This window comes from Dipteris shenzhenensis, chromosome 11, assembly GCF_047967505.1.
Source record: "Dipteris shenzhenensis isolate YYH24624 ecotype China chromosome 11, Dip_SZ_1.0, whole genome shotgun sequence".
NCBI classification, from domain to species: domain Eukaryota; kingdom Viridiplantae; phylum Streptophyta; class Polypodiopsida; order Gleicheniales; family Dipteridaceae; genus Dipteris; species Dipteris shenzhenensis.
The window spans coordinates 14,576,421-14,591,103 of record NC_141606.1 but is presented as its reverse complement, the minus strand read 5'-3'; the positions used below and the strand labels follow the sequence as shown (position 1 = coordinate 14,591,103).

Here is a 14,683-nt window from a genome sequence, read left to right as displayed (position 1 = left end):
GTAAATGCACTTTTGAGGTGGGGGGTCTTGAACCCACAACCTTTTGCGACATGCACAAGATTCACCATGGCAGTGTGTAAGCACCCCTACGCGCCAAGAGCCATATGAATTTATTAGGCTTGGGCGGGCGAGGCTTTGGAGTGTAAACACACCCGCAGAGTGTTAGTCTGTGGACCGTCCGTTCTACGAGGCCAACGAGGATAGCAGGAGGGAAGAGAGGGGCCACGTGGGAGGAGAGGGGCCACGTGGGAGGAAGCTGACTTGGCAATACAAGAAAAGAGGCGGGTGCTTTTCGTGCGAGGCAATTTTGTGCTTTTCATTTCTATTCTCTACAGTTTTTGAAACTGGCTCCTTCTTCTTGATTTCCTCGTTCATCGCCATAGCCATTCTCATGCCCTTGATCTCCTGCTTCAATCCTCCTCATGGCCACTACTGCTGGCCTCGTTCCCATCACCCGTGCTTACCTCGCCAAATTCTATGACAATTACCCCTTCTCCCCTTCTTGCCCAGATATCGCCTCCCTCTGCAGCTCCCTCACCGATTACTGCTCGCAAATGGAGTCTCAACTAGTCGAAACCTCAGGTGACCATTCTGGCTTTTGTCACTGTAGCGAAGCATTGCGATCCGTGGTTGTAAGCGGGTTTTCACCACGGTTCTTTATCTGGTTTTGGAGAATGTACTACTTTTGCTGCCCATACGTGATCAATTAGGTTAGTGAGCGAGTTCTGCCAGGTAGAGTCCGACCAATTGCACGCTGCGTTGTTGGGAAGCTCGATCATTCGAGGGGTAAGTAGGATTTATTGAATTGAAACTATGAAAATTTTCTACACCACATCTGGTCAGATTGTTTTACGTGGTAAGTGGCAGAGAGGCGATTTTTTTCGTAGAGAATATGATAACCTTGCCCTAGCATCTGGATAAAAGCCTTAAAATTTTCACGTCTCTCTGCGACTTAAGCACGGTTTACGCCTGATGTTTCGTTTCAGGCTTTAAGTGAGAGATGCATTAATTTGACGTCTTAAGTTTGATATTTTGAGTCCTTACTGCCAGCATGCCATCGTTTTCTAATTGCGACGTTTATATGAATATGCAGGGGATAATCAGATAGTGGCTGGATTGAGATTTGTTCCACCTCACAAAATTGACGAGAACCTATGGAAAAATCGTGAGCAGATTGAAGAAATACTGGACTTACTTGATGTGACTAACTGGCCTGCCTCTGTAAGAGTTTGCTTGCTCAAGTTGTCCATCTCAGAAAGAAGCTGTTGTGAATATTGAAGGAGCTTAACATGGATGTATCTTGAACATTTCAGCTCTGCCAAGGTGGGTCTTCAGCACTAAACGAGTTGCCAGCTGCGCTCTCTCAAATTGTTTCAGAGTTAAATTCTACATTGAAGGAAATCGAGGTGTACCAAACCAAAAGTTCTGAAAGAGTTTTTAACATGGGTAAGTGATGATATGGGGACTAATGTTTTCAAGTTGGGACAGTTAAATGATTAGCTCAAGAAATTGGCGTCTTACCATGGTGTGTGTAAGCTGACTATCATGGATATGGGAGGTAGAATCATGGAAAGCCTGCTTTGTTTATCATGGATTTGTATGCTGCAATTGTGATACTTTTTGTGTGGACGTCATCTTAATTTCAAACAACATTGGGATTGATGGTATCAACATCGAGGCTTGGTTCTTGACATCCGTTTCCCTTAACACAAGCTGATCTGGTCATACTGCATGGCTTATGCTTTAGATTTAGTATCCATGCCATTTGAACCCTTGGATTGATCCGTAATTGATGGCTCATCAACAGATGAGCCCTCCAGACATTATCAAGGAAATTCCTCAAACTTGTGGAGGATATATCTTGTTTTATAGAGAGTTCTAAGACAAACCACCGATATAGGAAAGATGTAGAAGCTCCACAGAAGACTTAGGATAAGTCTTTTAAAACTGTTAATTTTGGTCACCGCTCCCCTATAATTGTGGAGGTCCCTAGTCAGTAAAATACTAGGAAGATCTTTCCCTTCTGGATAACTCCGATTCATCGAATTCTGGGATCATTTTTAAAATCAAAGTTTGTTGCGGGAAACAATGTAATAGGAGGCAAATGTATATGCTTCTGCCGTATTAGTGGACGTGCAAATTTCACCTTGTGAAGTTTTCGTCCATGTTGCGGCGTGCTGGTATTGCGATAATTCTTTCCATCTTAAATGGTGTGTTGCCCGCTATCAGCTAGATTTAGATGCTTGTTTGGGAGAGACTAAAATGAAATTGTTTAGACTTCACAAGCTGTTGTAGCTTGAATGAAGAGATTTTGGACTACTTTTTGATTAGCCTTCTCCTTTAGTGCTAGCCTTCATCATGGCTGAGTCTGCCCTTCACCTCTGGAGTGCCGATAGAAACTCAGCACGAAGACTTTGTATAAATGGATGCTCAAGTATGTGTGGGTGTGTAGATTTGTATGTCTGAGAGCATATTTTTATATTATGGTCTACGCCCACTGTTGGGCATTGATGACGTTAGTGGGGATGCTATAGTAGCTAGTCCCTGCTATGCGTAATGGAGTTTATGGTTTTCAATCTTATGAGTGACTATCATGAGATTGAAACTACACTATGTTGTGTTTTTAGAGGATGAGTTTGGGAACGTTCCTGGATTCATCTAGGTATATGCTTCTGCCATATTAGTGGACATGCAAATTTCACCTTGTGAAGCTTGCTGGTATTGCGATAATTCTCTCATCTTAAATGGTGCGTTGCCCTATCAGCTAGATTTAGATGCTCGTTTGGGAGAGACTAAAATGAAATCGTTTAGACTTCACAAACAGTTGTAGCTTGAATGAATAGATTTTGGACTACTTTTGACTAGCCTTCTGCTTTAGTGCTAGCCTTCATCATGGTTGAGTCTGCCCTTCACCTCCGGAGGGCTGACAGAAACTCAGCACGAAGACTTTGTATAAATGGATGCTCAGGTATGTGTGGGTGTGGATTTGTATGTGTGAGAGCATATTTTTATACTATGGTCTACCCCCACTGTTGGGCGCTGATGACGTCAGTGGGGATGTCATAGTAGCTAGTCCCTGCTATGCGTGATGGAGTTTATGGTTTTCAACCTTATGAGTGACTATCATGAGATTGAAACTACACTATGTTGTGTTTTAAGAGGATGAGTTTGGGAATGTTCCTGGATTCATCTAGATATATTTGTTGTGGGAAAGGAAACAATGTAATAGAGGGAGGCAGCCACTTGAAGACTCAGTCAACGTGCCATGTGTTACATTGAGAAGCCCAATCGCACTTGGCAGCTCTAACCTTCTTTCCCATGCAGCCCCACCCCATGTGGCTCTCTTTCTTTCATCTTGTAGCCTGGCTGTCCACCAGGCTCACCCTTGGACTGCCACATGCTCCCTTGTCAGATTCAGGAGAGATCATGCCTATCCTGGAGCCCTTAGTAGCTGGGTGAGATTAGGCAAGGGCCCAGCTTGCCAAAATTCATATATAAACAGCCAGACAGTGGCTGTTTTGTCAGACCAGCCATCCCTGGTCCAGTTCAGCTACTCCTGCTATCTCTGCAGCCCCTGCAATCTGACCCTTTACCCTCACATACTCTCCTGTACTCATTGCTAAGCTGTTCACTGAGTTTCAGCTTCTGACTTTACCTATCCAGCCTGAGGCAATCCCTTTTTCTGACCTGAAGTAAAAGACTTTCCAGCCCCTTCACTCAAATTCCTCCCTCCTTGTAGCTCTCATTCGTTATTCTCTCTAGAAAGATTATGAATAGTTCATTAAGGCTGTTCCACTATTGCTACATGCAGAATTGAAGGTTTCTATGGTGAAAATCTGACAAATTTTCCATCAGTTCTGATTTACTTTATCTGAAAATGCAATCCGATGTTTTGTGTACTGGCTACTACCTCCCATACACTGTCCTCCGGAGGAGGAAGAGGAGCAAGGCTGTCAGGAGGGACCGCCCCATTGAGCTTCAATCCTTGCTGTTGGTTCTTTATTGGAATTTTTCTTTAAAGGCTTAAAATTTTTGACTCTCTTGAAGGCAAGATTATGGTTTCCATAATTATAAGACATTGACAAAGGATTGAAATTTTCCCTTGAAATTCGAAGAATCCTTGGGAGAAAATATTTTTTTCATTGGAAATTGAGAGCTATCTAGCTGCTTTAAAACTAAGAGAAGCTCCTTTGTTTGTAGCTTTGCTAGTTGCTCTTCAAAAAGAAAAGCCTCTCTTTATAAAATTCAGCAAAAGTCTGTGATTTGTCATGTCTTTTGCAAATGTCAGAAATGAGGGGTCACTTGTAAGCCCCCAAAGGAAAAGAGCATGGAGGACGAACACCTGCAGATGGAACCACCTTTGTATCCTAAGACTATGCTGCTTGCAATGTGGCTCTTTGATCCATACACTCTTACCTTAAAAGCATGAGTTCATGTTGTCCAAGCTTCTCAACTCTCCCTATAGAGTTGTGACAGAGTTTCATGTATCTTCATCTGTCATTGTGCTTTCCAAGCACTAGATTTCCTGAAAAAGAGCTGCTTTTCATCACAAAATTTTACACTTGCTCTTCCAATGTCCCTCGCCTCTCCCTCGAAGGGGTCCACATCGAAGAGTCTATCTAAAGCCTCTTGACAATGGGCAAGCCTCCGTGGGTGGCCAGCCAGAAGAAGTTGGAGATCTTCCTCGGCTGCAAACTGGACCATAACCGCGTCCAAAACCTGGAACGGACATCCTGAGGCATTATTGCGTGGAACATTTGGGTTGCTCGCTGCAGTCTGGTGATGGGTGAGCAACCAGTTCCACCCTCGGCTACCTTGGTTGTCATCTGGCAGGATATCATCTACACCCTCCGCTCCACCTGGGAGCGTGGGACCCCAAGCTCTAGGGTGACTATCGCGAGCCACCACGGGTACGGCTGGAATGGTTCAGAATGCGGGAGTAGTGATGCCCCCACCGTTTTTACAGCCCCCCGTTTATGACAATCTCACCCCTAAAGGCAAATTGAAAGATTACAAGGAGGGAGGGGCAACTATCAAGTTTGAGACTTTCAATGGGATGCAGGACAGATTGAAGGCTTTGACATTCGTGCAATAGTTTATGCTGCCTACTTAGGTGGACACTTCACAGAATCCTCCAAAGTCCGAAAGACAACCATCTTTTTGAAGGGAAATGCACTCCAATGGTGGACCAATCTCCTCTTGCAAGGCAGAGCACCTACCACTTAGGTCGAATTCAAGCAGGTCTTCTCAGCAGCATGGCTGACTACCACTTTTGAGGTGGATATCATGACCGTCTGGTACAGGTTGGATGTTGCAAATTGCAAAAGTTTGGAGGACTACAATAAGAAGTTTTGGGAAGCCCTACTGCCAGTGAATTCTTACAGACATGTACCGAGCAAATTGAAAGATATTGCTGCGGGTTGCCAAAGGAAATTTGGGACTAGTGCATAAAGACAAGGGTTTCCAATATGTCTCAGTTGGTTGAGAATGCCACTACAGCTTATGCACTAATGCAAGGGAAAGTTTCTGGGTTCAAAGGAAGCTCACAGGAGACATCAAGGTATGGAGCTATACGGCATGAGGATGGATGAAGGGGCATTGGTATAGGAACACATCACCAAGATGAAGGTGGTGCGGGATTAGCTGGCGGTAGTTGGTCAAAGGACGAGCTCGAATAGGATGGCAAGGCTATTGTTGGGAATGCTCCTTCGGAGCTATAGTAGTTTTGTGACTATGATGATTGGGCATTGGTGACTTTCGAGGAGATGGTTCCACTGTTGCCAACAAGGAGCCTGGGAAAAGTACTACGATTGTATATGAATGAGGATGACAAGACCCTAGTAGCTCTGGGTAGGAGCAAAGGCAAGGGCAAGGGTAAGCCTGGTAAAGGCAAGCCCAAATTTGACGAAGGAGCGAACTCTTCACATGAAGAGGACAAGAAGAAGAGGAAGAAAGAAAAGAAATGCTTCTATTGCGATGAGCCAGGACATTTTGTGAAGGATTGCAAAAAGAAGAAGGCTGATAAGAAGAAGAAGGATGCTAGCTTAGAGCCATAGGAGTCAGCTTAGTTTGTGGTCACAGAGGAACTTTACTTGGTGGCAAGTCCGAGTGTTGCTAAGATTAGGTATATGGACTCTGATGTTACTATCAGGATGTCCGACATTGAGGATTGGTCAGAAGAGGAGTCAAAAGCTTTGGAGAAGGTGATGGACAGTGATGAGTGCCTAGAACCATATGGGTGCTTGCTTGGTGTTCCCTGACACAGAGGGGGATTCTTCAATAGGACTTAAGGACTCACGGTTAGAAGAAGGCTGTGACTTAGAGGGTGACGACAACACAGAGCCACACATGGGGCTTCACCGTCCAAGTAATCTGGATATATGCCTAGGATATAATGTCTCGGGTATGCTGTTTGGTTGCAGACCTAGCCAGGCGCGGAGGACGGGTTAAAATAGAATCTGAGAGCTTGGTGCTTGGAGGACTTCAGGCTGTTCACCCATCATGAGGGGGATATCGGAACCTAGAGTGCTCAAGTTAGAAGGTGGGTTCATGGCTGAAGGTGGGTTCATGCCAAGGATCTGTGTACTAGACTGGTGTGTGGAAGCGGAACCGTACCTGGCGGAGCAGGATCCTAAGTTGAAAAGCTAGGAAAAGACTATGACGACACCAAAGTGTTCCAAAGGGCTACGACACGGGAGCTACTGGAGCATCTTCCTTGACGGATTTGGATTAGGCCAATGTGGGCCGGTGAGAGGGGGCCGTTGGATTAGGGTTGGTCACCTCTCCACTTGTGAGCCCCCATATGAGGAGTGCATCTAGGGGGTGGACCATAAAATGATAGGATGGGACATGGGGCTGCCACATGGGCAGCACATGGGCTGCCATGTAAGCAGCGGAGAGAGAGGGCAAGTACTTGTTGGCAGAGGACATCCATCATGGAGGGCAGATCTGGCAGAGAAGGTTCCAGAGCCTGTCCATACTTGGAGAGGACAGAATTGCACAGAGAAACCAGCAAGCAAGGGCTGCGGGGCCAGGAAGATGACATCAGTAAGGCACGGAACCTGTACGAAATGTGTACGGACTGTTTGGAGCAGTTCCGAAAGTCTGCGGAAGCCCGATGACAGGCGGAACAGAGGTGGAACAGGCACAGCAAGGTTTTGGGACCCTATGGGCAGGTTTGGGGCTGATAAACAAGGCTGGAACTGCCTGGGCCAGTGGCTGGATGCCACGTGGTCAAGCAGGCCAGCAAGAGCCTGGGCAAGAAGGCCCAATGTGGCATTATAGGCCTCCCCATCTAGTCAGCCGGTAGGGAGAGATCCAGTCGGGGAGGCTCAGTCGGTTTTCATGGCAGGTTCAGCCCCTATATAAGGGGCCATTTGGGGCCTCATACCTCATCCTACAGGTAGGGTTTCCTTGGGCCTAATTTCAGGAGGTATAAGGAGCTGCAGACTAAGCTTGAGGTGCTGCCCACCTAGGCTGGCTTTCGGGACAGCAACGTGGAAGGGATCACTGGACATAGAGTCTACATAAGCTCATCGGAGCATGCAGGCTCAGAGATCTAGAGGTGCCAGGTAGATAGTAGGAGGACATTTTGGTAAGATCGAAGGACCACGTCTCCTTTTTGTATTGTGTCTAGTTTGTGGACAGACAGAAATATATAAGTGTTGCTTCTATAATTTGTCTTGGATACACTGTCTATTCTGGCTTGCACACACACATCTATGTTTATGAAGTACACACAACTTCTTAGTTTGGTTCCGTAGTGAAACACTTCTGCGTGTAATTCCAGGGCTCATTATTTGTCTTCAGCAGCAGGATACCCTTTGGTGGAATTTCATTTTCTAACATACCTTGGGTGAGCATGGGGAAGGAGCTGAAGCTCAAGGATAGTGTTGATATCTTGGTAAGTTTGGCCAGCTTGTTGCTGACCCAATGCGATGGAAGAATGGGAGGAAAGGAACTGAGAGGTGCTGACCATGATTATTGGGACTACCTGGCAGTGTGATTTCACACATTTAGTACTACTTGTGAAGCTTGGATGATTCTATGAGATATGTATGAAATGAACAATACGGCGAGGTTTCTTTAATCTAAAAGTGGTTGTTCACAATGGATGACTTGTTAAAGAGAAGCACTGAGGTAATCAAGGATGAACTGGTGGCAGTTGTTCATGAAGTGAATTCTTGTCGAATGGCAATGCTTAGAGTAAATATGTTGGCTAGAAATTTTGTGACAACAATCACGACATCAAAGCAGTTGAGGCCAATTACATTCGAGGAGGGACCATTGCTAATACAAGAAACGTTGCAAGACAAGATGTGAGGTGGCAGAACACACCCGCTTACAGAATATTTAGCAATGACAAAATACTGGAGACCACGGAAATGGCTGAATATGTACACAGACAAAAGCTGGAAAGTACTGTTGATCTTCGAATGATCTTGGTAGGAAATCCTCTTCTCTTGTATTCTTTGTTTGAAAAATGAAGAGTCCACAAATTACTAAGTATCAATAAGAGGTGCTCTAGAAAAACCAAAGCTGATACCAATTGTGAGGGGGCAAAACACCTTCTTACAAAGTACTTAAAAATTCAAGATTCTTTTTTAGATATTTCCTATGAAGAGCAAAAGGAGAGCCAAAATTGATAATAATATTCAAGATTAAGGGGTCAAGGTGGGGAGTCCCGCCTGAAGGCTTTATAATTGGCAACCCACCACCTCACTCAAAAGACAGTGCAATACAAGCATTGGTGCAAGAAGACTGAACAAAGACAGAACTCTGGCTCAACCAGCGTGAACATGCCCTATATTTTCAGAACTAAACGTCTTGTCTCTGTTGGCCACAACTTCCATAACTCTGGAGAAAGCAGATCATGATAGCCACCATATCACAACTCTTGGAAGTAATGAGTTGAAGAACGAGCTGTAATCTGATAAATATAAGTCATCTGCCTCATATGGCATTGTCATTGGGTTTGTGCAAGAGGAAATGCATCAGAACTTTGCGTGTTATCGTTAGAATTGCTGATGTTTTTGAGACTACTTGTTCATCTAGTTTGTCATATTGACTAATAGAGCATTCATTGGTGGCCGCATGTGTAATGAAGGTGGGAAAAAGAAGGATTTTAAGGGGGAAATAGATGGGAGAATAGTAGGGGAAATGTGGGAACTGTGGGGGACTATATAAGTCAACCCAAAAGGATTGTAAGGGACTTTTTGATGTGACATCTAATCCTATCTACTCTCCCTTCCTCCTTCCTGCCTACGCTCACTCACTCTCTCTCTCCCTCTTTCCTACTCCCTCTCAATCTCTCCCTCTCTTCCTACCTCATTCTCTCTCTCCTACCCTTCCTCTCCCTCTTCCCCCCTCTCTTTCCTCTCCCACTTCTGCTCCTCTATTCCCCTTTTCCAAATCTGTCCCTACCCCCTTCTCTACATTGGTATCAGAGCTTCGACTCTGGCACCTTTGCTTCCCCTTTCACCTTTCACTTCAGCTCCTACGCGAACCGCAGAGCGGTGAATCTGGCCAGAGAGAACAACTATGGTCTAGCGAAGTACAGATGCAGGAGTCAAGAGTTCAGACTTGACTAAGGTTGCCTGCGTCAGAGGCTTCAATTTGGAAAGACAGCGCTCCACAGCAGCCCACGAGCAAGAGCCCTCCGTCCAGAAGCAAACAGCAACTTGCCTGATGACCACGAGCAAACAGCAGATCCACGATTCTACCACAACTAATCCGGAGCTCCACACCTCTGTCATCGACGGCAGTCTTGCCCTCGAGCTGCCCGTCGCCACGCCCTTGAGCTGCCCGTCCCATCAGACCACGCGACCAGACCTTGCTCTGCTGTGCGCCATCAACGTGATCTCCGAGCTACCAGTAGCTTCTGACCATTTCGGGGCCGCTCTCCTCTGTTGGGCTCTGCTTGGATTGCTTTATGCGTGGACCACTGTGGTTGTGATCTCCGAGCTACCCATCCATCTTCTTCGCCACGCCCTTGCTGTGCTGCCATGACACCCGTCCCCCGTTGTGCTGTGCCGTCGTCCACCGTTGCTACCCATCGCTACCCGTCGCTGCCATACTGTTGCTTCTTGCAGTTATCAGGTTAGTGTGACTCGGGTTAGTCAGATTAGTTGGTCAGGGTTAGTTAGCTAGGTTAGTTTGGGTTGGTAGGTTTGTTTGGGTTCAGTTAGTGGGTTAGGTTAACCTAACTAGGGTTTAGTTAGTAGGTTAGATTGTGTTAGACTAAGTCCTTGTACTAACTGTCATAGGGGTCTTAGGTTAGTGCTGTCCTAACAGTCTTAGGTGACAAAGGGACCCCCCTTGGAAAGGGGGCGGGAGGTGAAAAAGGGCAAAAACTCAGATTCCAGCCTCTTCACCGAGCTTTCTTCGAACCTCTTCAACGACTGCATTTGAGCCTCTTTACTGACACCTCTCGAGCCTCTACATCGAGCCTTCGACACTGGGCACATTTTCCTTGTGTCACTCATGGCACCCAAACGTGCACCCCGGTCGAATGAGTCATCTCAGCACGGTGACGATGTTGCTCAGCAGGAGCAGATGTTGGTCCCAGAGGGTGCATCTCCTTCACAGGCAGTTTCTGCTATGCCTACCGACACACAGTTTCTAGATGCATTGGCCTCGATGCTTCAGGGGGCTTTTCAGCAGATGGGTCAGCAGCTCACCACTGCTATGGCTATGCACGATACAGCTATCACCCAGATGGGTAAGAACCTTGGGCAACAGATCACTACCGCCATCAGTATGCACGATAAGGGTAAGCAGCTCGCACCCCAGCACGGGGATCAGTCGGATAGCCAGGGTGATTTTCCTGACCCACACAGGGGATTTATGGCTGATGGCCATCGCACTTATGATGTTGGTTCTATGCATGCACCCCAGCATGGGGATTATGTTGATTTTGGTGATGCCTTGCCCGTGCCGCCGAGCACTTCTCTTATTGATTCCAGGCCTCCATTTGGCTCGCAGATTTCATTGGCTGAGCCGTCTATTTTGGGCCGGCCCATTGGCACATTTTTGCCAACGGCGAGCATGCCTGGATTGGGTGTTGGGTTTCAGGGCAGTTGGGAGAGGGGCCAGTCCTCTTCTCAACCTTTTTCTATGCCACCCACCCACCGAGATGTTTATGGCAGGTAGACTCAGCAGGGATTGCATGCTTCAATGACACCTCCTGTTAATACATTCAGTCAGACTCAGCCTGCATATCAGGGAGGTAATGCTTTCAGCTAGATGCACTTTATGCATCAGGGGAGTGGTTCTCCTAACCAGCATGATGCTGGAAGTGGGCAGCATGCAAACATGGATGATATGCTTTCAGATGCCTTACGTTCATATAGGGCTTTTCCTGAGGATGTTCGTAATGAGATGTCCTTTTCACAGTATGTGAGCTTCAAGTGTGAGTATGCTGGTAGTCACTATAGGAATAACGCAGCCAAAGATGTGAAAGATAAAATCTCTGTGCATAAGTTTAAGGGTGACACTCGCACTCCCAATGAGTTGGAGGAGTGGCTCACGAAGCTTGAAGATTCTACCCTAAGAATGATGAGGAGAGGATCATTTTTGCTGGCATGCATTTACAGGATTATGCACATACATGGTGGCGTTACATGCGAGAGTCACCTCAGAAGCCTACCACCTGGAAACAGTTCAAGGAGCTTATGGTCACGACCTTCGTCTCGGCCCTGATCCTTGAACAGTACCTTGCTGAATTCTATGCACTGTCACAAACAGGTACGGTCCAGGAGTACTTGCAGCGTTTTTGGAGACTTTCTTTGTTTGTACATGATATTTCTGAGAAAGGGAAGTTGCTGCGTTTTATACAAGGCTTAGATCCCTCTCTAGCTGCTGATGTGAGAGCTCACAATCCTCTAACCATTGAGCGAGCAGCCCAGCTTGCTGAGGTGTTTGAGCCAAAATATGCTGGCAAGTACAAGCATGTGTCACATAGCTTCTATGGTACTGCTTATGATGCTGACAGGAAGACAACTTCTGCTGATTGGATTGATAAGAAACCAGCAGCTGCTTCCTTCCCATGATATCCAACGGTTTCTAGAAGTAAGATGCCATATGCAAAGCCATACAGGCCCATGGATGCAAAGACAGGTGTCAAACCCAGCGCTGGTTTTGGCAAATCAGAAGTTAAACAACATTCCAGAGCCATAATGGACAGTAGGAAGAAGGCAAATTTATGCTTTAGGTGTCGAGAGAAATGGACACCTGAGCACCGAGATGTGTGCAAAATGAAGAATGCCAGCTCAGCCAAACTCAGCATGATAATTGAATTATCTGATGATGATGAAGTGGCTGATGTAGCAGACCCCCATGATGTCTCTCATGAGGAATTGACAGGAGTTCATGATGTAGATGAGTCTCCTGACACGGATGCCACAAAGGGGACTGTTTTTCCTTTTGATCCGGGTGGGGCTATTGAGCAAACCACTCATGTGATGCATGAGATTGATATTCAGCCTACATGTAGTAGGAAAGGCCGTAAGCCAACACTCTCTGTGTTGGAGCATCAACCTACAATGCCTTTTCTTGTCAGAGGTGATGCTAATGGTAATGTTCCTATGGATGATGAACAGATTTATTGGGATGCCCAGCCTACACTGTATACCATCTCACTACATGCCTTGATGGGTGCCAAAAGTGCTGACACAATCAGGTTGAAGGGAATGATTAATGGCAGATCTGTCCATGTATTGGTAGACAGTGGCAGCACTCACAGTTTCATTAATTGTAGAACATTGCAAAGATTGGGATTAGTTGCTACAGAGATAGACCATGGTCTGAAAGTGGAGATCGCGAATGGACAGCACATGATCAGCAGACATTGTTGCCAGGATGCCAGGATCAAGTTTTCTGATCATTATGAGTTTGCAGGTGATCTTTTGGCATTGGATATGGGACCCATAGATGCTGTCCTGGGTTGTGATTGGCTGAAATCCCTGGGGAAAATCAGTATAGATTTGAATGCTTTATCTCTTGAGTTTTGCCACAAAGGTAGAACTGTTACATTGCAGGGCATTGTGAATCAGAAATTGCAGGTCATTTCAGCAAGGCAGCTAGCTAGGGAGCTCAAGAACGAAAGTGCCATTTATGCATTGAATGTCTCTGTACCTCAGGAGGGTGGTATTCCCCATGTGGATAATTGTGAAATGCAGAAATTGCTCTTAGAATTTGGGGATGTGTTTGCTGATATGCCATCTTAGTTGCCCCCAAAAAGAGATGTTGATCATGCCATAGTCCTGGAACATGGTAGTAAACCAATAAACAAGGCCCCGTACCGACTCTCTAAGGTTGAACGGGAAGAAGTGGCAACACAGGTGCGAGATTTGCTTGAGAAAAACTTCATTGCTCATAGCACCTCGCCATTTGCATCTCCAGTACTCCTGGTGAAAAAGAAGGATAGCTCTTTTCGTATGTGCATTGATTACAGAGAATTGAATAAGACCACCATTAAGAACAGGTTTCCTATTCCCAGGATTGATGACCTGCTGGATGAACTCAAGGGTGCTCAGTATTTCACTAAGATTGATTTGAGGTCAGGTTACCATCAGATCAGGATGAAAGAGGGTGATGAGCATAAGACTGCCTTTCGTACAGAAAGAGGATTATATGAGTTCAAGGTGATGCCTTTTGGTTTGACTAATGCACCAGCCACCTTCTAGGCACTCATGAACAAGATCTTACACCACCTTCTTTTCAAATGTGTGCTGGTATTTTTCGATGACATTCTCATTTATAGTAAGGATGCACAGGAACACATTGACCATGTCCGACAAGTGCTAGAAATCTTGAGAATGCATCAGCTTTATGCCAAGGCCAGCAAGTGCACATTTATGGCAGAGGAGGTATCTTGGTCATGTTGTAAGCAGGCACGGAATCAGGGTAGACCCAGCTAAGGTGAAATGCATTAAGGAGTGGCCGCAGCCACAAAATAACCACGCAGCTCAGAGGTTTCTTGGGTCTTGCTTCTTTTTACAGGAGATTCATTAGGCACTTCGCCAAAAGGGCTGCCCCTCTCACTGATTTGCTGAAAAAGGATGCCTTCCAATGGTCCGAAGCAGCACAACTCACCTTAATAACCTCAAGAATGCCCTTAGCAATGCACCTGTATTGGTGTGCCCTGATTTCTCACGGTCTTTCATTATTGAGACGGATGCCAGTGGCAAAGGTTTAGGGGCTGTCCTAAAACAAGAGCATGGTGTGATTGCTTTTGAGAGCAGGAAGTTTAATGCCAGAGAAATGAATTATCATGTTTATGATCAAGAGATGCTGGCAATCTTGCATGCTTTTGCAAAATGGCACCACTACCTGTACGGTAGCAAGATTAAGGTCAAAACGGATCACAGGACACTCAAGTACTTCTTAACGCAGCCTAATTTATCCATGAAGCAGAAGAGATGGCTGGCTGCAGTTCAGTCCTATGATTTTGACATTGAATATAGAAAGGGGAAAGAGAATGTGGTTGCTGATGCCTTGTCCAGGATGTGGTCATGCAAACTGTCTGCCATTTCCACGCTTCATCAGGGGTGGATACTTGGGATTCAGGAGGAATACATGCAAAATTCTGATGCGGCTCCTATTTTTGTGGAGTTACAGAGTCCGTCCAGCCAAGGACATGTTCGATTTCAGCTCCGCAATGGACTGTTATGGTGCAGAGACA

At 45.9% G+C, this 14,683-nt stretch overlaps 1 protein-coding gene across 1 annotated transcript in view; it reads left to right on the top strand.

Annotated features, from left to right (window-relative positions):
• The first annotated feature begins 328 nt into the window (after nt 1–328).
• Nucleotides 329–14,683, top strand: part of LOC147896653 (uncharacterized) — a 56,388-nt gene continuing 42,033 nt past the window's right edge. Inside the window, exons 1-3 of the mRNA XM_087381761.1 lie at nt 329–582; nt 1,094–1,221; nt 1,314–1,446. Of these exons, the coding sequence (XP_087237887.1) occupies nt 423–582; nt 1,094–1,221; nt 1,314–1,446 (421 nt within the window). The 5' untranslated portion in view covers nt 329–422. The remainder of the gene's footprint in view (nt 583–1,093; nt 1,222–1,313; nt 1,447–14,683) is intronic.